At 43.2% G+C, this 25501-nt stretch overlaps 1 protein-coding gene across 1 annotated transcript in view; it reads right to left on the reverse strand.

Annotated features, from left to right (window-relative positions):
- Positions 1–25501, reverse strand: part of LOC106588514 (superkiller complex protein 2) — a 44580-nt gene that overhangs the window by 11020 nt on the left and 8059 nt on the right. The window contains exons 8-26 of the mRNA XM_014177624.3: positions 25069–25232; positions 24775–24936; positions 24377–24522; positions 24009–24155; positions 20484–20568; positions 20258–20364; positions 19762–19908; positions 19515–19611; positions 19105–19317; positions 17058–17168; positions 16772–16883; positions 14039–14157; positions 8213–8344; positions 7692–7829; positions 7371–7475; positions 7056–7191; positions 6669–6795; positions 6145–6355; positions 774–884 (exon numbers count right to left, since the gene is read on the reverse strand). Of these exons, the coding sequence (XP_014033099.3) occupies positions 774–884; positions 6145–6355; positions 6669–6795; positions 7056–7191; positions 7371–7475; positions 7692–7829; positions 8213–8344; positions 14039–14157; positions 16772–16883; positions 17058–17168; positions 19105–19317; positions 19515–19611; positions 19762–19908; positions 20258–20364; positions 20484–20568; positions 24009–24155; positions 24377–24522; positions 24775–24936; positions 25069–25232 (2570 nt within the window). The remainder of the gene's footprint in view (positions 1–773; positions 885–6144; positions 6356–6668; positions 6796–7055; positions 7192–7370; positions 7476–7691; positions 7830–8212; positions 8345–14038; positions 14158–16771; positions 16884–17057; positions 17169–19104; positions 19318–19514; positions 19612–19761; positions 19909–20257; positions 20365–20483; positions 20569–24008; positions 24156–24376; positions 24523–24774; positions 24937–25068; positions 25233–25501) is intronic.

The following is a 25501-nucleotide window of genomic DNA, read 5'->3' on the forward strand; positions in this document are numbered from 1 at the left end:
GTTTCTAGGGCACAACATGAGCTTCAGAAGTAGCTATAATGTACATATGCTATATCTCAATCTATTAAATAAATTAACATTTTCTGCTGCTTCTAAATTATATGCTTTGCTCCTAACTTTTTAAAGTTGGGAGCACCGGTGCACCCAATGGAAAATGTTACTTTAGAGCTCTGCATGTGTATGAACTAGTTAAAGCTACAATGTGTCACTTTTTGGGGCGACAACCAAATTCACACAGAAATGTGAGTTATAGATCTGTCATTCTCTTTGAAAGCAAAGTAGATATGTTCTGTGTGTGCTATTTCTATGCTTCTCATAATTAAATTTAGTATTTTACTTTTGGTTCACTACACCAGCTTCAAACAGCTGAAAATACAATAATTTTGGTTCTGGAAAATATATTTCACAGCGGTTTAGACGGTACAATGATTCTCTACACAATGACAGCTTGTTTTGTCACAAACTGAAATAAGGGAAACTATTAGGATTTTAGCAACTAGGAAATGGCGGAGCGATTTCTGCATATTACACCTTAAATCAAATGAAATGTATTTTCTAAAGTCTTTTTACATCAGCAGTTGTCAAAAAGTGCTTTACAGATACCCAGCCTAAAACCCCAAAGAGCAAGCAATGCAGAGGCAGAAGCACAGTGGCTAGGAAAAACTCCATAGGAAAAACTCCATAGAAGGCAGGAACCGAGGAAGAAACCTACTGTATGAATAGTTTTTAATTGAATATTGGATGTGCATTAAGACAATGGAAGTCAGACATACCTTGATTCTCTGGTGGTACTCTGGCAGTAGAGACAGGGACTGATCTGAGATGAGGAAGAGCAGTTTGTCCAGCTCCTCCTGAACACTCATCCTCTCCTGCACCCGCAGAAACTGCGTGGAAAAAGGGTGAAAATTATATACACTATATACAAAAGTATGTGGGCACCCCTTCAAATTAGTGGATTTGCCTATTTCAGCCACACACGTTGCTGACAAGTGTATAAAATATAGCACACAGCCATGCAATCTCCATAGACAAACATTGGCAGTAGAATGGCCTTACTGAAGACCTCAGTGACTTTCAACGTGGCACCGTCATAGGATGCCACCTTTCCAGCAAGTCAGTTCGTCAAATTTCTGCCTTGCTGGAGCTGTCCCGGTCAACTGTAAGTGCTGTTATTGTGGAAACGTCTCGGAACAACAACGGCTCAGCCGTGAAGTGGAGGAATAATGGTCTGGGACTGTTTTTCATAGTTCGGGCTAGGCCCCTTAGTTCCAGTGAATGGAAATCTTAATGCTACAGCATACAGTAACATTCTAGACGATTCTGTGCTTACAACTTTGTGGCAACAGTTTGGGGAAGGCCCTGTTTCAACATGACAATGCACCCGTGCACAAAGCGAGGTCCATAACAGAAATGGTTTGTCGAGACCGGTGTGGAAGAACTTGACTGGCCTGCACAGAGCCCTGACCTCAACCCCATCGAACACCTTTGGGATGAATTGGAACGCTGACTGCGAGCCAGGCCTAATCGACCAACATCAGTGCCTGACCTCACTAATGTTCTTGTGGCTGAATGGAAGCAAGTCCCCGCAGCAATGTTCCAACACCGAGTGGAAAGCCTTCCCAGAAGAGTGGAGGCTGTTATAGCAGCAAAGGGGGGACCAACTCCACATTAATGCCCATGATTTTGGAATGAGATGCTCGACGAGCAGGTGTCCAAAAATTCCTTTGGTCATGTAGTGTACAATCACTTTATCTATGCACTCCGAACAGCAATAGAGAAGAGGTCTGTAGAATTATTTCATATACTGTGCAACTATTTGATCACATAGATTGCACAGCAATTTCACCTAATTCACAATACATTTATTCTAAAGGTGAGCCTGTACATGGATAGGCTATCACACACACATACAGTGGGGTCCAAAATTATTGGACCCTTGATAAAGATGAGCAAAAAAGACTGTATAAAATATATAATACAAACTGAGCTACAGACCCCTTGACTTTTTCCACAATTTGTTACGTTACAGCCTTATTCTAAAATGGATAAAATGTTATATTTTTTATCAATCTGCACACAACAAATCAAATCAAAGTTTATTTGTCACGTGCACCGAATACAACAGGAATAGACCTTACAGTGAAATGCAGGCTCTAACCAATAGTGCAAAAAAGGAATTAGGTGAACAATAAAGAAATAAAACAACAGTAAAAAGACAGGCTATATACAGTAGCGAGGCTATAAAAGTAGCGAGGCTACATACAGGCACCGGTTAGTCAGGCTGATTGAGGTAGTATGTACATGTAGATTTGGTTAAAGTGACTATGCATATATGATGAACAGAGAGTAGCAGTAGCGTAAAAGAGGGGTTGGCGGGTGGTGGGTGGGACACAATGCAGATAGCCCGGTTAGCCAATGTGCGGGAGCACTGGTTGGTCGGCCCAATTGAGGTAGTATGTACATGAATAGATAGTTAAAGTGACTATGCATATATGATAAACAGAGAGTAGCAGCAGCGTAAAAGAGGGGTGCAATAGAGATTGCATCATCTGTGGATCTGTTTGGGAAGTATGCAAATTGAGTGGGTCTAGGGTTTCTGGGATAATGGTGTTGATGTGAGCCATTACCAACCTTTCAAAGCACTTTATGGCTACGGACGTGAGTGCTTACGGGTCTGTAGTCACTTAGGCAGGTTGCCTTTCTGTTCTTGGGCACCCCATAATGACAAAGCAAAAACAGGTTCTCCCATCTCCACAGAGAAACTCTGGAGCTCTGTCAGAGTAACCATCGGGTTCTTGGTCACCTCCCTGACCAAGGCCCTTTTTTTTTTACACCTTTATTTAACTAGGCAAGTCAGTTAAGAACAAATTCTTATTTTCAATGACGGCCTAGGAACAGTTGGTTAACTGCCTTGTTCAGGGGCAGAACGACAGATTTATCAGTTTGGCTGGGTAGCCAGCCAACTTTTTCCATTTAAGATGGAGGCCACTGTGTTCTTGGGGACATTCAATGCTGCAGAAATGTTTTGGTAGCCTTCGCCAGATCCGTGCCTCAACACAATCCTGTCTTGGAGCTCCATGGACAATTCCTTGGACCTCATGGCTTGGTTTTTGCTCGGACATGCACTGTGGGACCTTATATAGACAGGTGTGTGCCTTTCCAAATCATGTCCAATCAATTTAATTTACCACAGGTGGACTCCAATCAACTTGTAGAAACATCTCAAGGATGATCAATAGAAACAGGATGCACCTGAGCTCAATTTCGAGTCTCATAGCAAAGGGTCTGAATACTTACGTAAACAAGGTATCCATTTTTTTATTTGTAATAAGTTAGCAAAAATGTCAAAACAACCTGTTTTCGCTTTGTCATATTTTAGAATCAGGCTGTAACGTAAAAACAAAATGTGGAAAAAGTGAAATGGTCTGAATACTATTCGAATGCACTGTATAATGTATGCCCCACAAAATGGAATGGCCTGTTTAATAGAGTGTCGATAGCTCACATACACTATCTCCCAAAGAAATTAGAGCTCAGCAGCACAAAGCCTACTGTCTAACTGAGCGATGGCTCTAATGACATGCAGTCCTAATGTATCCCTTCAGTGAGACAGACAGCGGTGACTCTGCTCATTCTACATGGGTAATTATAGAACTTCCTGCTCTGCTGTTCTCATCTCACCCTGGAACATGGCAGTAAGTAGCCTTGCACGAGAGGAGCTGGAGCCTATCTCCTGTTTCTGTAGCGTGATGCAGCTTGATGTGCAAGTACTTCGCTAGTCTATCACAGGGCCTGGCCCCCCAATCTATCTCCTTAATGCGGAGTGCCAGTCAGAGACGTAGCGGGTCCCATTTTTACAGTCTTTGGTATGACTCTCCTGGGGATCGAACTCCCAACCTTCCAATCTCAGGGCCGACACTAACCAAAAGGCCACAGAGTTGGCCACTGAACAAGGCAGGAAAATATCTAACAAGGCTTAGTTTTACAATGCTTAGTGCAGGTCAGGGTTCCCGTTAGGACATTTGACCGGCAGCATTTTAATTTACTGGACTATATGCACTGGTTGCGTAACCTGATTAGGGCGTTCATCCACGGGTTCTCAGAATGACAGAAATCCCATTTAGTTTATGGTAATTCATCTTAACAGGACATGCAACTCGGATGCAACGGCGTGCGTCATTCTTACTGAATTCCGACAAGTAATTTAAAGATGTTAGAACAAGGCTAACGGAAGCATTCCAAAAAATGGACTAATTGTATAAACTTACTCCTGTCTATACAGAAATACAGAAAGCATGATTTGGCCACAGAGGATCATTAGCTTCCTCAAAACAAATTTAAAGCTGTGAATTGTTTTAAATCACATCGCCTACAGTCAGAAGGGCCCGCAATTTGGACATAGCGCAAGAAATACCAAACAGGTGACTGTTGAGTTGCGACTGAGTGAAAAGCAGAGAGACCCAGCCAGGCATATCGCGATATTTCAAAATATCATCTCGCAAAAACAGTTTGGAAAACAAATGGCTATTGCTGTAAAGAGAAGACAACGAAAAGACTCCAATCTGACGTTAAGTTATCAAAATTCTCAACTTAATTGAGCGAAACGTAACCCATCTTATTGGCACCAGTGGAGAACATCAGCCATTTGCCCAGTGAGTGTGCATATTCACTGTTATTGCTCTCAGTGCCAGTGTTTTTGGACAATCATTTCCTCCTCCAGGTTAGATGGACGTCATATTGTATTTTTGTCTCCCTTTTTTGTAAGCCAAATATGTGAATCAGACAACGTCGTTTTTATTGATCTGTCAGTGTCAGCAGAGTAGGCACCCTGTAATTTGTCACATTTTAATCAATCTACACACAATACCCCATAATGTCTTCAGTCATATAAAGTGAAGTAGAATTGCATGAAATGTGCTTATAAAAAGGCCAACATTGTCTTGTGCAAAGAAAATAGAAAAAAATATAGGCTATCTGATATAGTCTACTCTATGCAACTTCGAGCTGCATTGAACAGTCTTTTTTGTGAACAGTAATTAAGTTATATTATTAGCCTAAATTATGACGATCCAATCTAATCATCACATTACGAGTAGTAGTTGATCTTACATAAGTCTGCAAATGCGAGCAATCCTTTATTATTTTAAATGGTGAAAATTAGCTTCCCCAAACTTCAAACCCACACGCCGCCTACATTAGAATAACTGCCCACATTTACTTTTCCTCAGCCAACAAGACGAGTAACGAACAACAAAAACACTAGCCTATGTCAACCTACTATCCCCCATAGTAGAAAAGTGAACCTATTCTATTGGTCAGCTTGTCATTCTGTGCGAGAAAGAAAGCCTATTCCAAACAGACTCTGGGACAGTTGTGGGACAATAGATCCCAAATTCATTTAACCAGTAGGCCTAGGCTGCATTCCCAAAAACTTTAAAAAGCAATGAGGTTCATGCAGCAGATCAGAACGTTTAAACATAAAATGTTGATAAACTATTATTTCTTGACATTATAAGCGCAGCAATGCGCACATTAAAACACATTTCACTCCAGCAGCAACAAACAGCTGTTTGAATTCTTGCGCTACATCGACTTGTATTTCAATCAACGAATAGGCTAAAATGCATAATTTCGCAAAGGGATTATTATTTTTTCGAACAATTGGCCGGCACCATTTTTATTTCGCATCTTTTGATATTTTTTTTAATCGACCAAAAGCCGGCTATTACCGGAAACAATGGTGCAGGCCCAAATAAATTACAGTCTGACATAATCACTATTAGAAAGCAGTATAAAAAGGGCTTGTATTCATAAAGAGTCTCAGAGTAGAAGTGCTGATCTAGGATCAGGTCGACCCTGTCCATGTAATCTAATTCATTATGATCAAAAAGACAATAACAGATCCTATTTCAGAACTCCTACTCTTGACACCCTTTGTCCTAGACCATAGATTGAAACAAAGAAGGAAGGAAAGGGAGAATGAAGTGGAAAAGATAGACGGAAAGAGAGGAAGACAGAGGAAGACGCAGGGGTGTGGAGACAGTCTGTCAGACCTGTCTCTGTTCATTATATGAGTGCTCCAACTTCATTACGGCAATATCAGGTCAGTGTTTGGAAGTGACACACACACTCACACACACACACCTGTTCTGAGAAGGTGGGTGAGTGGATGCAGTTGAAGTCTTTGAGGCTGTCCTGCAGCACGCGCAGCCTCATGGTGCCCTCCACCACATCCACACTCTTCAGCTGGAGGTCATTCACCGCGTCAAGGGTCACCACCCCGCCTGGGTTGGCCTCCGCCAATCGCAGGAGCTCCTGGGTTGCCGTGGAGATGGCTTGGCCCGGAGGATCAAGCCTGTGAGAAATGGGAGGGAGGGAGAAAGGATGGAAGGAAGGAGAGAAAGATGAAAATAGACTCAAGAGTGGTGGCTCTTTATTTCTGTGCATTCAATGATATGTAGAGTGCCTTTCACAAAATAAAGGCAGATGGAAGACATCACACATATAAACCCCTCATTTGCATAGATAAAACATGGCTATGTGGGCTTAGTGGAGCCATAATGTGCAAAAAGGCGGAAACATACTGTATACGCTCCATGATAATGCATGAATGTACACACACAAATTGTCCCACACTGTCACACACACACACACACGGACACACACACCTGAAGCGCGGCTGCTGCCTCTTGTTGTAGTTGTCGATGATTCGGTCAGGGATCACCTTCAGGGTCTTGACTGTGATGGCTGACACGTCCTGTAGCTTCAGCTTCTGGACCGTGTGACTGCAGGGACCTATCAGCGGATCATATAGAATGTGCACACTCGTTATTGGTTATTCTGTTGAAGCGTACGTGGGCTTGTTAGTTAGTGTTAGCATGTGTGCGTGTTGAGGTAGCTGTGTGTGTGTGTTCACTTAGCTGTGTGTGTGTGTGTGTGTTTAGGCAGCTGTGTGTGTGTTGTGTCTTTATTGGTAAATGTGTATGTCTCTAACAGGGAGAAGTCGAGCATCAATCCGTGTGCGTTTCCATGAATAAAGGTGTGCATGGACTGACCCTCAGGTAGAAAGAGGGCAGTGTTGTAGAGGTGGGGGAAGGCACTGGCGTTGGGGTTGTCCCCTCCTCCCTCCTCGTTGCCTTTCTCACAGATGACGAGAGCAGTAAACGTACGATTCACTGAGTCGCTAGACACCTGGGAGAGATATTAAAGAATTGACGAGAGGAGAAGTGAGAACGATAACTGCATTACATGCCTTTGTCAACTTAAAAAGCAGTCCACACACAAACCCACACAGACAAACAGACACACACACCCACCCACACAGACAAACACACACCCACACAGAAACACAGACACACAGACAAACACACCTGTAGGATGACTCCAAGGGCGTTGAAGTGCTGTTTGTTGTTGACCACTACCACTCGTCCCACGGAGAGAGCCTTCAACCCATTCACGGACCCCAGAACTGCACACTGAAAGATGGACAATTAGCAAATCATCGTGATGCTGTATTTTTTTTTCTTCTTCAGATTGACACTTTTGCACAATCAATTATATTGAGTCGTTTTGTGATGTGGTTTGAGCTTGAGTGTTTTGAGACCGTGTGTGTGTGTTACACATACGTAAGTGTGTGCCCGCGAGCACGTATCTTTGTGAGTGCGTGCCTCTACAGTATGTTGTGTGTGTACCTGCAGCGCCTCAGCGGTGATGCGTAGCTCAGTGACAGTGTAGTAGTACGGCAGCAGGTCAGACAGCTGCCCCTCCGTGTCCAGAGGAGGAAGAGAGGACAGAGTCTGTTTCAATTGACCTATCTGTTGCTCATGGGCCTGAGAGAAAGAGAGGAGGAAAATATACACCTTTATTAGATCATATGAGCTGGAAATTTGTCTTCTGCTTTTTTTTTGGACCCAACCCCTCTCATACTTATGTAAAGTATGTAAAGTACTTATGTAAAATAAAATCTAAAAGGAATGTAGATTAATGTAGATCCTCATTAAGCATGAATAAACGTGACATTAAATATGAATATTACGGACAATATTTCTGTTCTGACTCCTTCCATCAAAAGCTGAACGGTCCTTTGACCATTCAGTTAAGAACCATTCAGTTGAGGACTACCAATTTTTAAAACTGGTAGTCCTCAACTGTCGTGTCATGCATTATCTCTAGTCTTTTGCCCCAAGTGCTTGTGGGTAATGTAGCACAGTACCTGTGTGTCTCTGTGGCTCTCAGAGAAGCTCCTCCTCATCATGTCCGTGACACGGAGGGCCTCCACACGCAGCAGGTTGAGAATCATGGTGTAGGTCAGCCTGAACTGGGACTGCAGCACTGTGGGCTTCCCCTAGAACGTCGCATTAAACTTTAGTGAACTACTTACAGAATATAAACTCATCAGAGGAAAAAAAAGCCCCTTTTTGAGGACCCTGTCTTTCAAAGATAATTCGTAAAAATCCAAATAACTTCACAGATCTTCATTGTCAAAGGTTTAAACACTGTTTCCCATGGTTGTTCAATGAATCATAAACAATTAATGAACATGCACCTGCGGAACAATTGTTAAGACACTAACAGCTTACAGACGGTTAGGCAATTAAGGTCACAGTTATGAAAACTTAGGACACTAAAGAGGCCTTTCTACTGACTCTGAAAAACACCAAAAGAAAGATGCCCAGGGTCCCTGCTCATCTGCGTGAACATGACTTAGGCATGCTGGAAGGAGGCATGAGGACTACAGATGTGGCCAGGGCAATAAATTCCGTACTGTGAGACGCCTAAGAAAGCGCTACAGGGAGACAGGCCGGACAGCTAATCGTCCTCACAGTGGCAGACCACGTGTAACAACACCTGCACAGGATTGGTACATCCGAACATCACACCTGCGCGACACGCACAATCCCTCCATCAGTACTCAGACTGTCCACAATAGGCTGAGAGAGGCTGTACTGAGGGCTTGTAGCCCTGTTGTAAAGCAGGTCCTCACCAGACATCACCGGCAACAACGTCGCCTATGGGCACAAACCCACCGTCGAAGGATCAGACAGGACTGGAAAAAAGTGCTCTTCACTGACGAGTCGCGGTTTTGTCTCACCAGGGGTGATGGTCGGATTCGCGTTTATCGTCGAAGGAATGAGCATTACACCGAGGCCTGTACTCTGGAGCGGGATCGATTTGGAGGTGGAGGGTCCGTCATGGTCTGGGGCGGTGTGTCACAGCATCATCAGACTGAGCTTGTTGTCATTGCAGGCAATCTCAACGCTGTGCGTTACAGGGAAGACATCCTCCTCCCTCACGTGGTAACCTTCCTGCAGGCTCATCCTGACATGACCCTCCAGCATGACAATGCCACCAGCCATACTGCTCATTCTGTGTGTGATTTCCTGCAAGACAGGAATGTCAGTGTTCTGCCATGGCCAGCGAAGAGCCCGGATCTCAATCCCATTGAGCACGTCTGGGACCTGTTGGATCGGAGGTTGAGGGCTAGGGCCATTCCCCACCCAGAAATGTCCGGGAACTTGCAGGTGCCTTGGTGGAAGAGCGGGGTAACATCTCACAGCAAGAACTGGCAAATCTGGTGCAGTCCATGAGGAGGAGATGCACTGCAGTACTTAATGCAGCTGGTGGCCACACCAGATACTGATTGTTACTTTTGATTTTGACCCCCCCTTTGTTCAGGGACACATTATTCAATTTCTGCTAGTCACATGTCTGTGGAACTTGTTCAGTTTATGTCTCAGTTGTTGAATCTTGTTATGTTCATACAAATATTTACACATGTTAAGTTTGCTGAAAATAAACGCAGTTGACAGTGAGAGGACATTATTTTTTGAGTATTTACAAAATAATACATATAGGAGCAGTCAGTATTGTACATCAGGACGCACAACTGCAACGCATTTCGACTACTAGTGGTGACGTGTCTCTAGAAATAGAGATTGGGCAAGTAAATGTCATGTCAGGAAAATAAACTATAGACAAAACATAAATACACAAATCATGATCACGTCAGTGTACAAAAGCAACATGGAAAATAACGCACAGGGATGTACAGGAAGTGCATAAAGGGATAATGTTTTAGAGTTGTGTGCGTAAAACACAATATATGCACTGTTGCGTAAGACACGATCAATAAAAAACAAGACGCACACCATGGCAATTATCAATAAGTCAGAAGAACAAGGAATAAAACACAAAAGGCTACTGGTCAAGTCTGGGAAGGTATACTAGAGAAAACAGTTAGCTATAGTTGTTAGTTTAATCCGTGGGGAGTGACAATATCTAGGAGGTGGATCCATTTAGACTCTTTTTGTAGTAGGAAACGATGAAAATCACCCCCTCACTTACCCTGGGCGACAAAGAAGAAGTGTCATTAAAATGGATGTCATTTAAAATGAATGTCACTTTTATGTTGTACACACAAAAAAATAGAAATAATTGGAGGTAATGGAGCAGGAACCTTTTAAAGTGGATTGAGAAAGGTTAGTGCTAGATCACACAGGGTGGAGGTACGGAGGATGAAGTTGAGCATTTCTAATCATTTAGACAGCAATTAGCAAAGCAAACAACTGTTATAGGAGCGTACATTTTCCCCTGATGATCTGACCAGGAACAACTTTGGCCCATAGTTATACACTAACAGTCAGCGATTAGCTACCACTGCTATCGAGCAATTACTGTTAGCATAAGGCTAAAACAACTTATCCGAAGACTGATCCAACAATTGATCAACAATGGTAGTGGGCAGCGAGAGGGTAATAGGGAGAATTGATCATATTTTCTACAGTATAGCAACAGGAGGACCAATTCAGGGTGGAAATAGTCCACTCCAAAGCCCCATATTAAAGTCCACTCAAATGCCCCACATTAGAGAGGTCGGTTAAAAATAAGGCCCTTGACAGTTTAATGAGGCACTTGTTTATACAATCTAGCACGCAGCAACCGTAGAGGAATGTATGGCTTTTCCCTAAATGGCACCCTATTCCCAAACCCTACATAACGCACTACTTTTGACCAGTTCCCTATGGGCCCCTGGTCAAAAGTAGTGCACTACATAGGGTGCCAATTGGGACGCAGACTATATTCTGTACAATGGCGGAGCACTTAGTGGGCAAGGTAGATGGAACCTATTGGGGGATTTTGGATTTAAATTGGAAATATGGGATTTTAATTATTATATCCTTGGTAGAATAGCAATCCCTTTCTAAGTAAGCCAAGTAATACACTTCTAAAAAAGAACTGACTGATGTAGAGCAGCGGTTTCTAAACGGGTCCTCTCCAGGGACCACCAAATCACTGTCAAATGTTAGCAGAGTCGCAGATTTTATTTCAATAAAATATTTTAGAGGTCAAATTTTATATCAGTTTAATCAGTGAAAGTAACATGGATGTTTATTAAACAATTTTCATTGTAAAAAGTTATGTAGAATTGTTAAAAATCATTAATACTCTCAACTGTTATTCTTTTTGGCAGAAAAAAATAAACAATAAATAAATAAATCACCAAGACTTGAAAAGCAATACGATCGGCCTGGTTCTTCATTTTTCTTTTATTTGCAGCTTTGTTCTACTCTAAGTGCTTATGGAGTACCCTGGGGTTCAGAGATAGTATCTCATCCAATTCACAAAACAAAGACAGCAAGGGTAAGAAAGGGCATAGTCTTGACCAAATTATATACACAGAATTTTTGGGGGGTTTGCAGAAATGTGTTTACATCCGTTTTAGTGCACATTTCTCCTTTGCCAAGATAATGCATCCACCTGACAGGTGTGGCATATCAAGAAGCAGATTAAACAGCGTGATCATTACACTGGTGCACCTTGTGCTGGGGGACAATAAAAGACAACTCTAAAATGTGCAGTTTTGTCACACAACACAATGCCACAGATGTCTCAAGTTTTGAGTGAGTGTGCAATTGGCATGATGACTGCAGGAATGTCCACCAGAGGTGTTGCCAGAGAATTTAAAGTAAATTTCTCTAGCATAATCCACCTACATGTCATTTTAGAGAATTTGGCAGTACGAACAACCTGCCTCACAACCGCAGACCACATGTAACCACGCCAGCCCAGGACCTCCACATCCGGCTTCTTCACCTGCGGGATTATCTGAGACCAGCCTCCCAGACAACTGTGGAAATCCACAACCGAAGAATTTCTTCACAAACTGCGAATCTATGTGCTCGTTGTCATCAATAGGCTCTTGACCTGACTGCAGTTCGACGTCGTAACCGACTTCAGTGTGCAAATGCTCACCTTCAAAGGCCACTGGCACGGTGGAGAAGTGTGCTCTTCATGGATGAATCCTGGGTTCAACTGTACCGGGCAGATGGCAGACATGGCGTCATGTGGGAGTGCGTTTTGCTGATGTCAACGTTGTGAACAGAGTGCCTCACGGAGGCGGTGGGGTTATGGTATGGGCAGTCATAAGCTACGGACAACGAACACAATTGCATTTTATCGATGGCAATTTGAATGCAGAGATACTGTGATGAGATCCTGAGGCCCATTGTCGTGACATTCATCTGCCGTCATCACCTCATGTTTCAACAGGATAATGCACTGCCCCATGTCGCAAGTACACAATTCCTGGAATCTGAAAATGTCCCAGTTATGCATACTCACCAGACATTTCACCCATTGAGCATGTTTGGGATGCTCTGGATCGACGTGTACGACAGCGTGCTCCAGTTCCTGCCAATATCCAGCAACTTCGCACAGCCATTGAAGTTGAGGAGTGGGACAACGTTCCAGAGTCAACAGCCTGATCAACGGCCTGATCAACTCTATGTGAAGGAGATGTGTCGTTCTACTTGAGGCAAATGGTGGTCACACCAGATAATGACTGGTTTTCTGATCCATGCCCCTGACTTTTTTTAAACGATATCTGTGACCAACAGACGCATATCTGTATTCCCAGGCATGTGAAATCCATAGATTAGGGCCTAATGAATTTATTTAAATTGACTGATTTCCTAATATGAACCGCAACTCAGTTCAATTTTTGAAATTGCATGTTGTATGTATATACTGTACTCTATACCATCTACTGCATCTGGCTATCTCAGCTAGCTTCTTTACATTGATTGATTTGACAGATGGGATCATAGATAACCTATGGCATTTGCAAGTCAGTGGCTACTTTTTCTCTAGCTCCCTCCCATGCACACCACCAGCCCCTGCAGATCCCCCGTCGTGCTGCAGCGCGCAGTCTCTCCCATGTTGTGCAGGGTGCGCAGAAAACAAGTGTCCAAGTTTAAATAAAGGGAAGGAAAAAATGACATTTTTTGACTATCCGGATATGTGTCAAAATGTAAATAGTGAAATTACTTGAAATGCCCATACCTAAGCTATACCAGCAGTAGATATTAACTGGAGTAATTTCTGGTCCAATATTACATTCTCAAGAAACCCACATCACCAACTACAATTTTGCACACATGAGTTATGAGACTCTGAAAAAACTTTTTCAGATGAACATAAATTCAACCCCTCTGTATGCTCTGCCCTCAGGGTACTCCTCCTTCATATGGTTCGTTTTGGCAATCGGTGGCTTCATCATTATCAAGCATTTTGTCTAGACCCATCCCATGTCCTTCCAATGTGCTACTGCTTAATGATTATACTTCACTGAACCTAACATACAGGCAAAGAAGGATTTGGCTTGCCGGCCTAACAGCAGCCAAGAGAATGGTTTCCTTACGATGGCAAGCCCCACACATTCTGACACATCAGCAGATTTTTTCATTCATGGACATTGGACCATACAGTTCAAGTTGAACAAAGTCAGACAATATTAACATATGGACTACAACACTTTAAAATCACTACTTTGATATATGCACTCAAGTAATAGGGTCCTGCAGGTGGAAAGTGGAGAGGGATTTTGGGGGATAAATGTGTATTTTTGTAATATCTGTTAAGTTTGTGTTTGTCCTGTCAACCAAAAAATTATAAAAACTTGATCACAAAAAACTGTAATATAACACTGATATAGTGGTATTAAATGGAAGACAACAGTACATTCTGATGGAAGTCTTACCAGCATCATGACATGTAGGTCTCCCATGTCATGTACCCCTGACTTGCAGAGGATGATGACAGTGCCTGTGGCGTCCAGACCTCTCCTACCAGCTCTACCAGCCATTTGGATGTACTCACCTGAGAGAGAGCGAGACAGACAAAGAGGTTAGTCATACAGTACTAAGAGCTCTTAAACATGTGGAAAAACATCCATTCTATTTTCTCCTCTCCACTCAAACACGAGAGAGAGAAGTTTCAAGTTAATGCCACATGCAGTGAAATGCCTTTCTTGCAAGCTCTAACCACGACAACGCAGTAATCAATAACAATGTAATACTAAAATGAAGGTAGAACAAAAACGCACGCGATTTAAAAATAAGGACACAAAGTAAGTAAGCATACTATAAACAGGGTCAGTTCCAGTAGCATATTTACAATGTGCAGCGATACTGTATCGATAGAGGTAGATATGTACAGGTGTAAGTTGACTAGGCATCAGGATATGATAAACAGAGTAGCAGCAGCGTATATGATGATTGTATGTGAGTGGGTGTGTGTAGAGTCAGTATAAATGTATGTGTGAGCAAATGATGGAGTGAGTATATGTACAGTACCAGTCAAAAGTTTGGACACACCTACTTATTCAAGGGTATTTCTTTATTTTTACTATTTTCTACATTGTAGAATAACAGTGAAAACATGAAATAACACATTTGGAATCACGTAGTAACCCAAAAAACGAATCAAAATATATTTTATATTTGAGATTCTTCAAAGTAGCCACACTTTGCCTTGATGAAAGCTTCTTCACAACTGTGCGCGTGTGAGCGGACAATTTTAAGTTCTTCGTGATTTGAACATAGAGGAACTTAAAGCTCTCGACCCACTCCACTGCAGCCCTGTCGATGTGGATGGGGACGTGCTTCCCCCCCTTCCTGTAGTCCACAAACAGCTCCCTAGTCTTACTGACGTTAAGGGAGAGGTTGCTGTTCCGCCCCACACTGCCAGGTCCCTGTCCTGTTGTCAGCAAACTTGACGATGGTGTTGGAGTTGTGCATGGCCACGCAGTCGTGTGTGAACATGGAGTACAGGAAGGGACTAAGCACACACCCCTGTGGGGCCCCCGTGTTGAGGGTCAGTGTGGCGGATGTGATGTTGCCTTCCTTCACCGACCTAGGGTCGGCCTGTCAGGAAGTCCAGGATCCAGTTGCAGAGGAAGGTGTTCAGTCCCAGAGTCCTAAGCTTGGTGATGAGGCTTGGATGGGGAAATGGTGCTGTACGCAGAGCTGTAGTCAATGAACATCATTCTCACATAGGTGTTCCTCTTATCTCGGTGGGTGAGGGTAGTGTGGAGTGCAATAGAGATTGTGTTGTCTATGGATCTGTTGAGGCGGTATGCAAATTGGAGTGGGTCTATGGTGTCTGGGATGACGGAGTTTATGTGTGCTATAACCAGCCTCTCAAAGCACTTCATGATTACAGATTACAGACATAGAGAGAGAGCAAGCCGGGACAGAGACAGAGACAAAAGAGGTTAGTCATACTCAGGGTTTCCATTATGAAAATTTGGCAAAGCTCAAACGATATCTCGCTCTTTTTAACAGTTGAGGCTTCCGAGTGGTGCAGCGGCCAGAGGCGTCACTACAGACCCTGGTTCGATCCCGGGCTGTATCACAACCGGCCGTGATCGAGAGTCCCATAGGGCGGCGCACAATTAGCTCAGCGTCGTCCGGGTTAGGGGAGGGTTTGGCAAAAGAGGTTAGTCATTGTAAATAAAATCGAATTAAAATAAACATTTCTACTGGATGATGTTAATAAACATTATGGTTATTGTAATTTGAACTATTGTGGGGTCGTGACTTGTGTCATGTATGATATACGTGGCTTATTGATAACAACTCTGTTTCCTACTACAGGCAGTTGGCTGCCTAGTGATTGCAACTCTCCGATGTGAATACGTGGAAACTGAAATGCACCAATTGTGCATGATACACATCATTACTCTACCCTATCAATTCATTCCAAATCTCTATGCTACACATGACACAGGGGCGGCATATGTTGATCTGGCCTAGGGTGGCAGCTTAAATCCCTTATGAGGACCTTGCATCTTTTGCGTGAGTAAAATTAGAAACACACACACCCGACACAAATTACCCAGCAGCTTGAGGATTTATTAGCCTATGAAGTATATTTGCCTTTGAAGTTGGAACACATAGACTGGTTTTCCATCAACGAATAAAAAACCTTATTTTGCAATGGACTTTATTTTTCTCCCGGACAATTTGACCGGAACAATTATATTTATTGCCATTTACCGGCTAACGGAAACCCTGGTCATACGTTACTAAGAGCTCTTAAACATGTAGAAAAACATCCATTCTATTTTTTCCTCTCCACTCAAACATCAGAGAGAGCGAGAGAGAGAGAGAGGGAGAGATTGAAGTGGCATCAGATGAAAATACTTCCGGTAAGCACTCACACTCAGCTTTTCTATCCGTTTCAAATTCTCCTCCTCATTTGAATTCATGTGCAAATCAGCTGTTAATTCAAGAGTGCCTTCAAAAACATTAAGCCCTTGATTAATTAAATGACTTTTCCTTTTGCCATAACGAAAGTGCTGATGTTACGTCTGCTTCACAGAGAGTGATAGTGAGCGACAGAGAGAGACACTAAGAAAGAGAGAGTGAATGAATGAAAAGGAAGTTGTGTATATAAACGCATAAGATGGAAGGGAAGGAAGGGAGCTTACCAGGCAGCAGGTTTCTGAAGCCGGTACCATCGTGTTTCCGTATGCTGTCAAACACAACTGTCCTCGCGGGCATATTCACTCCCATAGCAAACGTCTCAGTGGCAAACAGAACCTGAGAGAGAGACATTCATTTGTAAAGTGTGTCAAGACGTTAAATGCACTTTAAATAAATTGTGATTTGATGACAGAGGTAGAGGATGTAAGTTAGGGCTTTTGATCAAACATGGCGTTTCAAGATATTGACAAATTGTCACACTGATTAAAAAATTGGACCAATAAGACTCACCTTTACTAGCCCCCGTGAGAACAGCATCTCAATGACCTCCTTTAGGATTGGCAGGATGCCGCTGTGATGCACGGCGATCCCCCTCTTCAGCAGGTCCCTCATCAACAGGATCTAACAGAGGAGGGGTTGGTAACAAGACAGGTGAAGCGGCGAGTAGCATAGCGGCTAAGAGCATTGGGCCAGTAACTGAATGGTCGCTGCAAGGCACTTAACCCTAAATGCTCCTGTAAGTCGCTCTGGATAAGACCATCTGCTAAATGACTTTGTTGTAACGAGAGCCCACGACGAGGATCACGCACCCTCCAGGCCAAGACGAGTAGTTTTGTTATCGACAGTGCCTCCCTCAAGCTATGAATGATGAAGGGGCAGATGTTCCCTGTGCACGCATCGATGTGGTGAAAGGGGGGTTAGCCCTTCCAGTCACTGAGTAGCTTACGAGACGCCCCTATCACAAGAACAACATAAACCCCTCTCCCTTTCCCCGTTTTACGACTCCGAGTATCCCCTGGGGAGGTTGAGGAGACAAAGAACAGACGCTTTGTGCCGATCAGCAGACCATCTTACGACCTGCATGTGTTACTGTTGATTACCAACTAGACTTTCAGGCACCGTGGATGTAGATTCAAAGAAAGAGGGGGGGGGTCAGGCTATGATTTTCCTTTTAACAAGAGGGAAAAGTAGCGGCAATTGCACCAGCGACAGTTAAACACGTTTCAAACCGAAGGACTCATAACATGTTGGTATAACTTGAAGCATACTGTGAGTTTTCTCCTGATATTTCTATGTCATTAAAAGGGAATTTAATGTATATTTTACTCAAAGCATGTTTAGAACCTACATGCTACATATTTCATCCTCTGGACTGTTTTCTGCATAGTAGGAACATACTGTGGACACTTATGAGGAAATCTCAATGGACATAACTGTGCTGAATTCTCAGAATCAACAGGGTGGTCCTGTGACACCTTGTCCGGCCTAATCAGCCCGGCCTATATGAATATAACTACAGGACTTGCTAACAGGGCTCCAGAGTGGCGCAGCGGTCTAAGGCACTGCATCTCAGTACTAGAGGTATCACTGCAGACCCTGGTTCAATCCTGTGCTGTATCACAACCGGCCGTGATCAGGAGTCCCATAGGGCTGCGCACAATTGGCCTAGCGTCGTCCGGGTTAGGGGAGACCCGGGTAGGCCGTCATTGTAAATAAGAATTTGTTCTTAACGGACTTGCCTAGTTAAATAAAGATTAAATATATATATATATTTTTTAAACAGAGACTGGTAGATCAAGTTACTTCGCGGAGGGCCACACCAGTTGAACGAATGACCTACATCTCCTTGGAAGCCAAACACCTATCGACGAGACCATATCCTACTCAAGACAGAAGCAATCATCCCAGAGGTGATCGTGCAGAACGCACTGTATGCTCATTCAAGACTAACTGACTGAGTTCACTATCGGGATGGGCTGGGACCAGAGGAAGAATTCACTTCACGGAAATGCTCTAATGTACCCCAAAGTATATCATATCTCTTAACTACTTCATTTTCCAACAAGTTTAGTTTAGTAAAAAAAAACTTGAATGAATTATATGGCATTGAAGTCCTTTGCGAGCGACTGGGTTTTTGCAGTTCCGGAACTGACGGCTATTCAGAATGAGAATATAGTAAATTGACTGTTGATTAGACTATTGTTGATGGTGATTAATGGTATAACTCTTAATGATAACTACTGGATAGGATAACCAAATTAATAAAATCAATTAATTATTCCAGTAATTAATCAGTAAATTATCTTTAATATTAGCCAAAAGTAACAACTAAAATGTAAATGTACAATCTAACAATTCCTAGGTCACATTTCCAACAGTTCAATCTATTTGCTACAATTGGCTATGATAGGGAATAATACATTTCAAGCAATGTGAGCCGAATTCATTGCATTGTTGATGGTTGCATAGAACAGTAGAACATGAGTACACTTGATAGGCAGGTCTTAGTTCTTCCAGACATTGAAGAAAACCGGTCCCAGCCAGAGTGCACCCTTACCTGGGGCAGCTGGCGGTCCCCTCCCCTGAGGCGGCTCAGGCTCTTCTGGAAGAAGGAGTGGATCTCGCTCTTCTCCCCCGAGCTGGTGAGGTCCATGGAGGCTAGAGAGCGGGCGTTGTCATCGCAGCGCGTCCTGGAGAAGGTGAACGCCACGACGGGGGTCTGCTGGCGCTGGGACAGGGAGTGTAGGAGGGAAAGCCACACCGCCCGGTCCTGTTGGAGAAATGGAGAGAGGGATGAGAAAATGGAGAGGGAAAGAGTAAAGAAATTATACAGAGAGAAGATGGCATATGGAGAAATGGCAAAGTGGAGATGTTCAAAGACTGACAGATGTGCTTCAATGAGGACGAATGAGTGACAGAGAGGGTAAGGGGGGCAGAGACAGAGTGAGTAGGTGTGATATTCTGTACCTGGTTGGGTGTAGTCTTCTGAGATGCATTTTTCGTCCCAAAGGACTGGGCGTGTTTACTGGTGCGTTCCTTTTTGGCATCTATTGCAGAATAGTACCTTAAAAACAAAGAAACCACCAACGGTTGGTATCAATCATTTTTGTTTTATCGTCCCAAGTCTAATGACAACCCTAACATATCCATGAGCCCAGGTGTGTGTGTGTGTGTGTGTGTGTGTGTGTGTGTGTGTGCGTGTGTGTGTACGTACCCTTTGGTTTGGAAGTTGCCTATAGGGTCCAGCAGTAGGAACAGCTCTTTCTGGGTCTTGGTGCTGTTGCCTGTGTACAGGTAGTGCTCCAGAGGCACAGGTCTCTTCGCTGTGCTGATCACATAGATGTGCTTCTTCTTAATGCGCCTGGAGAGGAGAGAGGAAGGGAGCGGAGAAACTGAAGCATCCATACACAGCTCAGACATCGTTCCATTTATATACTAGAATCCAAGCACAACACTGAACACTATAAAAGCTCCATACCGTACCGGCTATTACTGCACTTTAACTAGGACCAGGAGTTGTTTCGAACCATGTGACTTAAACAAGAAATACTCTGGGCCCTAGATATAGCCTAGAATTAGGGTCCAGAGTTTTTCCTCAGTAGGTCATGTACTCAAGCAAGCGTGCATGGTTTAACCGTGTCTTTCCGAGCATACATGCGTTGGGTTTGGTGTTGACAGGTGTTGACAGTAGGCAATAGTTGACAACGTACCCGATCCACTCACTGAACTCCACAGCGTTGGGGACAGTGGCACTCAGCAGAATAATGCTGACGTGGTCAGGTAACATGATCAGAACCTCCTCCCACACCACTCCTCTCTAAGAGGGAGAGAAAGACAGAAGGGGAGGGAAAGAAAACGTGAGAATGAGATTTAGTGACACGTGACTGACTAAAACAGTGAGAGGGGAAGGTTTTGACAGCGAGGCTTCTCTGTTACCTCAGCATCATTGATGTAGTGAACCTCGTCAAAGATCACCCACTCTAAATCTCTGATGACCTCTGAACCGTTATAGAGCATGGACCTACGAGAGAGAGGGAGATAGAATATGTTAGTCAAGCTGATGTGTCAGCCTACATGACTCAATGTATAACCATAGTATGCGTTCAGTTAGAATGTTAGACAGTATAAAAACAGTGTTCCATAGGGTTAATGTGTGATATCACGTGTAATGTTATATGTACAGTTGAAGTCGGAAGTTTACATACACCTCAGCCAAATACAATTAAACTCAGATTTTCAATTCCTGACATTTAATCTTAGTAAAAATGCCCTGTCTTAGGTCAGTTAGGATCACCACTTTATTTTAAGAATGTGAAATGTCAGAATAATAGTAGAGAGAATGATTTATTTCAGCTTTTATTTCTTTCAGCACATTCCCAGTGGGTCAGAAGATTACATACACTCACTTAGTATTTGGTAGCATTGCCTTTAAATTGTTTAACTTGGGTCAAACGTTTTGGGTAGCCTTCCACAAGCTTCCCACAATAAGTTGGGTGAATTTTGGCCCATTCCTCCTGACAAAGCTGGTGTAACTGAGTCAGGTTTGTAGGCCTCCTTGCTCGCACACACACGTTTTCAGATCTGCCCACAAATTTTCTATGGGATTGAGGTCAGGGCTTTGTGATGGCCACTCCAATACCTTGATTTTGTTGTCCTTAAGCCATTTTGCCACAACTTTGGAAGTATGCTTAGGGTCATTGTCCATTTGGAAGACCCATTTGCGACCATGCTTTAACTTCCTGACTGATGTCTTGAGACGTTGCTTCAATATATTCACATAATTTAATCCTTCCTCACGATGCCATCTATTTTGTGAAGTGCACCAGTCCCTCCTGCAGCAAAGCACCCCCACAACATGATGCTACCACCCCCGTGCTTCACGGTTGGGATGGTATTCTTCAGCTTGCAAGCCTCCCCCTTTTTCCTCCAAACATAACAATGGTCATTATGGCCAAACAGTTCTATTTTTGTTTCATCAGACCAGAGGACATTTCTCCAAAAAGTACGATCTTTGTCCCCATGTGCAGTTGCAAACTGTAGTCTGGCTTTTTTATGGCGGTTTTGGAACAGTGGCTTCTTCCTTGCTGAGTGGCCTTTCAGGTTATGTCGATATAGGACTCGTTTTACTGTGGATATAGATACTTTTGTACCGGTTTCCTCCAGCATCTTCACAAGGTCCTTTGCTGTTGTTCTGGGAATCATTTGCACTTTTCGCACCAAAGTACGTTCATCTCTAGGAGACAGAACACGTCTCCTTCCTGAGTGGTATGACGGCTGTGTGGTCCCATGGTGTTTATACTTGCGTACGATTGCTTGTACAGACGAACGTGGTACCTTCAGGCGTTTGTAAATTGCTCCCAAAGATGAACCAGACTTGTGGAGGTCTCCAATTTTTTTTCTGAGGTCTTGGCTGATTTCTTTTGATTTTCCCATGATGCCAAGCAAAGAGGCACTGAGTTTGAAGGTAGGCCTTGAAATACATCCACAGGTACACCTCCAATTGACTCAAATGATGTCAATTAGCCTATCAGAAGCTTCTAAAGCCATGACATCATTTTCTGGAATTTTCCAAGCTGTTTAAAGGCACAGTCAACTTAGTGTATGTAAACTTCTGACCCACTGGAATTTTGATACAGTGCATTATAAGAGAAATAATCTGTCTGTAAATAATTGCTGGAAAAATTACTTGTGTCATGCACAAAGTAGATGTCCTAACCGACTTGCCAAAACTATAGTTTGTTAACAAGAAATTAGTGGAGTGGTTGAAAAACTAGTTTTAATGATTCCAACCTAAGTGTATGCAAACTTCTGACTTCAACTATATACAGTACATTTTGAAAGGATTCAGACCCCTTCCTCTTTTCCACATTTTGTTACGTTACAGCCTTATTCTAAAACAGATTAAATTAAAATGTTTTCTAATCAATCTACACACAATACCCCATAATGGCAAAGTGAAAACACGTTTTTAGACATTTTTGCAAATTTATTACAAATAAAAAACTAAAATGCGTCATTTACTGTACATAAGTATTCAAACCCTTTGCTATGAGACACGAAATTGAGCTCGGGTGCATCTTGTTTCCATTGATCATACTTGAGATGTTTCTACAAGTTGATTGGAGTCCACCTGTGGTAAATTCAATTGATTGGACATGATTTGGGAAGACACACACATAATGTCCCACAGTTGACAGTGCATGTCAGAGCAAAAACCAAGCCATGAAGTCGAAGGAATTGGCAGGAGATCTCCGAGACAGGATTGTGTCGGAGCACAGATCTGGAGAAAAGTACCAAAACATTTCTGCAGCATTGAAGGTCCCAAGAACACAGAGGCCTCCATCATTCTTATATGCAAGAAGTTTGGAACCACCAAGACCCATCCTAGAGCAGGCCGCCCGGCCAAACTGAGCAATCAGGGGAGAAGGGCCTTGGTCAAGGAGATGACCAAGAACCCGATGGTCACTCTGACAGAGCTCCAGAGTCCCTCCGTTTAGATGGGATAAACTTCCAGGAGGACAACCATCTCTGCAGCACTCCACCAATCAGGCCTTTATGGTAGACTGGTCAGACAGAAGCCATTCCTCAGTAAAAGGCGCAACAGCCCGCTTGGAGTTTGCCAAAAGGAACCTAAAGGGCTCTCAGACCATGAGAAACAAGACTCTCTGGTCTGATGAAACCAAGATTCAACTTTTTGGCCTGAATGCCAAGCGTCATGTCTGAAGAAAACCAGGCACCGCTCATTAACTGGCCAATACCATCCCTACGGTGAAGCATGGTGGTGGCAGCATCATTCTGTGGGGATGTTTTTCAGCGGCAGGGACAAGGAGACTAGTCAGAATCGAGGTAAAGATGAGCGGAGCAAAGTCCAGAGAGATCCTTGATGACAACCTGCTCCAGAGCGCTCAGGATCTCAGACTGGGGCGAAGGTACACCTTCCAACAGGAAAACAACTCTAAGCACACAGGCAAGACAACACAGGAGTGGCTTCGGGACAAGTCTTTGAATGTCCTTGACTGGCCCAGCCAGAGCCCGGACTTGAACCCAATCAAACATATCTGGAGAAACCTGAAAAGAGCTGTGCAGCAACACTCACCATTAAACCTGACAGAGCTTGAGAGGATCTGCAGACAAGAATGTGAGAAACTCCCCAAATACATGTGTGCCAAGCTTGTAGCATCATACCCAAGAAGACTTGAGGATGTAATCGCTGCCAAATGTGCTTCAACAAAGTACTGAGTAACGGGTCTGAATACTTATGTAAACGTTATATTTAAAAAATTTATTTTCAGATTAAAAAACTGTTTTTGCTTTATCATTATGGAGTAGGGTGTGTAGATTGATAAGGAAAACAACTATTTTATCAATTTTACAATAAGGCTGTAATGTAACAAAATGTGGAAAAAGTGAAGGGGTCTGAATACTTTCTGAATGCACTGTATGATGTATATATTACATCACCTCAATATCTCAGTGGTCATGATGAGACAGGAGGCTTCAGGATTCAGCTGAACATCCCCAGTCAGCAGCCCCACATCCCCAAAGGTGGTCTTGAAGTCGCGGAACTTCTGATTGGACAGCGCCTTGATGGGGGAGGTGTAGATGGTCCTATCAGAGGGTGCAAACACATGGAGGTTAGATGCACCATGTTGTGATTGGCTGTGATGGGCACAACATGGAAAACCAGGAACAAGTCAATTTCCAATTCATTAATTTCAATGATACAGGTCATAAAATCTGTCATTTGTATAAATCTGAAAAAATCCCATATTTTTACTTTGTTGGATTAGAGATTTTAGAGAGCATGTCAAACATGTAAATACACACACCTGGTCATGTGTTTTTGTGAGAGTGCTATGGCGTATTCTGCCACCACGGTTTTGCCTGCTGATGTGTGAGCTGCCACAAACACAGACTCATGGGCCTCCAGCCTCAATACTGCCTGTTTCTGGAACATGTCCAACTCAAAGGGATACTGGGAGAGGTGGGGATCACATTAGTATTGTGGAATGAACATGGCTCTATGCCAATAAGGGAATAGAGTGTAATAATGACATAAAACTGTAAAACAAAACCCTGCAATATTTATGGATATTTATAGGTACCAGGTAATGTCAATGAACAGGCTTCATCTTAATCTACATGGGACTAATCAACACATTGGTCATCGACATATTCAACTACATCTACCAAACCACCAACATATTTTGTCATTACATCACAGTACCTTGAAGGCAGGGTTGGGGATGCGTTTGTAGAAGTCATCGCAAGGGGAGGTGATGTCTACTGGGATAGCCCATCTCTTCTTCTCCTCATGGCCCTTTCCTGGTTTGGTCGTTCCTCCATCTTTCTTCTCTGTCGAGGTGGTCCCAGGTGTAGAGGGAGAGTCCTACAGGAGGAAATAAACAACCACCTTTAAGTATATGAACATAACAAACAGAAGCTAAGTTAAGAGTGGAAACTACATTTTAGATGTAGATTTTATTTATCAATAAACAGAAAAAAAGTATTTATTGAATACCTTGATCCCCAGGTCATCCAGGCTGTTGGTTCTGGGTAGTTTGAGAGCATCTCCGCTTCCGAGTCCTTTCTCTTTCTCCTCTGCCTCGGGCTGGGAGTCTACGATGTCATCAAAGGTGGATAGGAGGGACAGGAGGTTGATTTCTCCCTTTGTGGTTTTGGCATCTACAGAGAGAATTTAAAAAAGGAAGAAAATTATATATTTATTCAAGCTAAGAGGATAACCCTTAGGAACATACACTATATATACGAAGCTACTGTATGTGGACACCCCTTCAAATTAGTGAATTTGACTATTTCAGCCAGACCCGTTGCTGACAGGTATATAAAATCGAGCACACAGCCATGCAATCGCCATAGACAAATATTGGCAGTAGAATGGCCTTACTGAAGAGCTCAGTGACTTTCAACATGGCACAGTCATAGGATGCCAC

Source organism: Salmo salar, chromosome 27, assembly GCF_965601325.2.
Source record: "Salmo salar chromosome 27, fSalSal1, whole genome shotgun sequence".
Taxonomy (NCBI): Eukaryota; Metazoa; Chordata; class Actinopteri; order Salmoniformes; family Salmonidae; genus Salmo; species Salmo salar.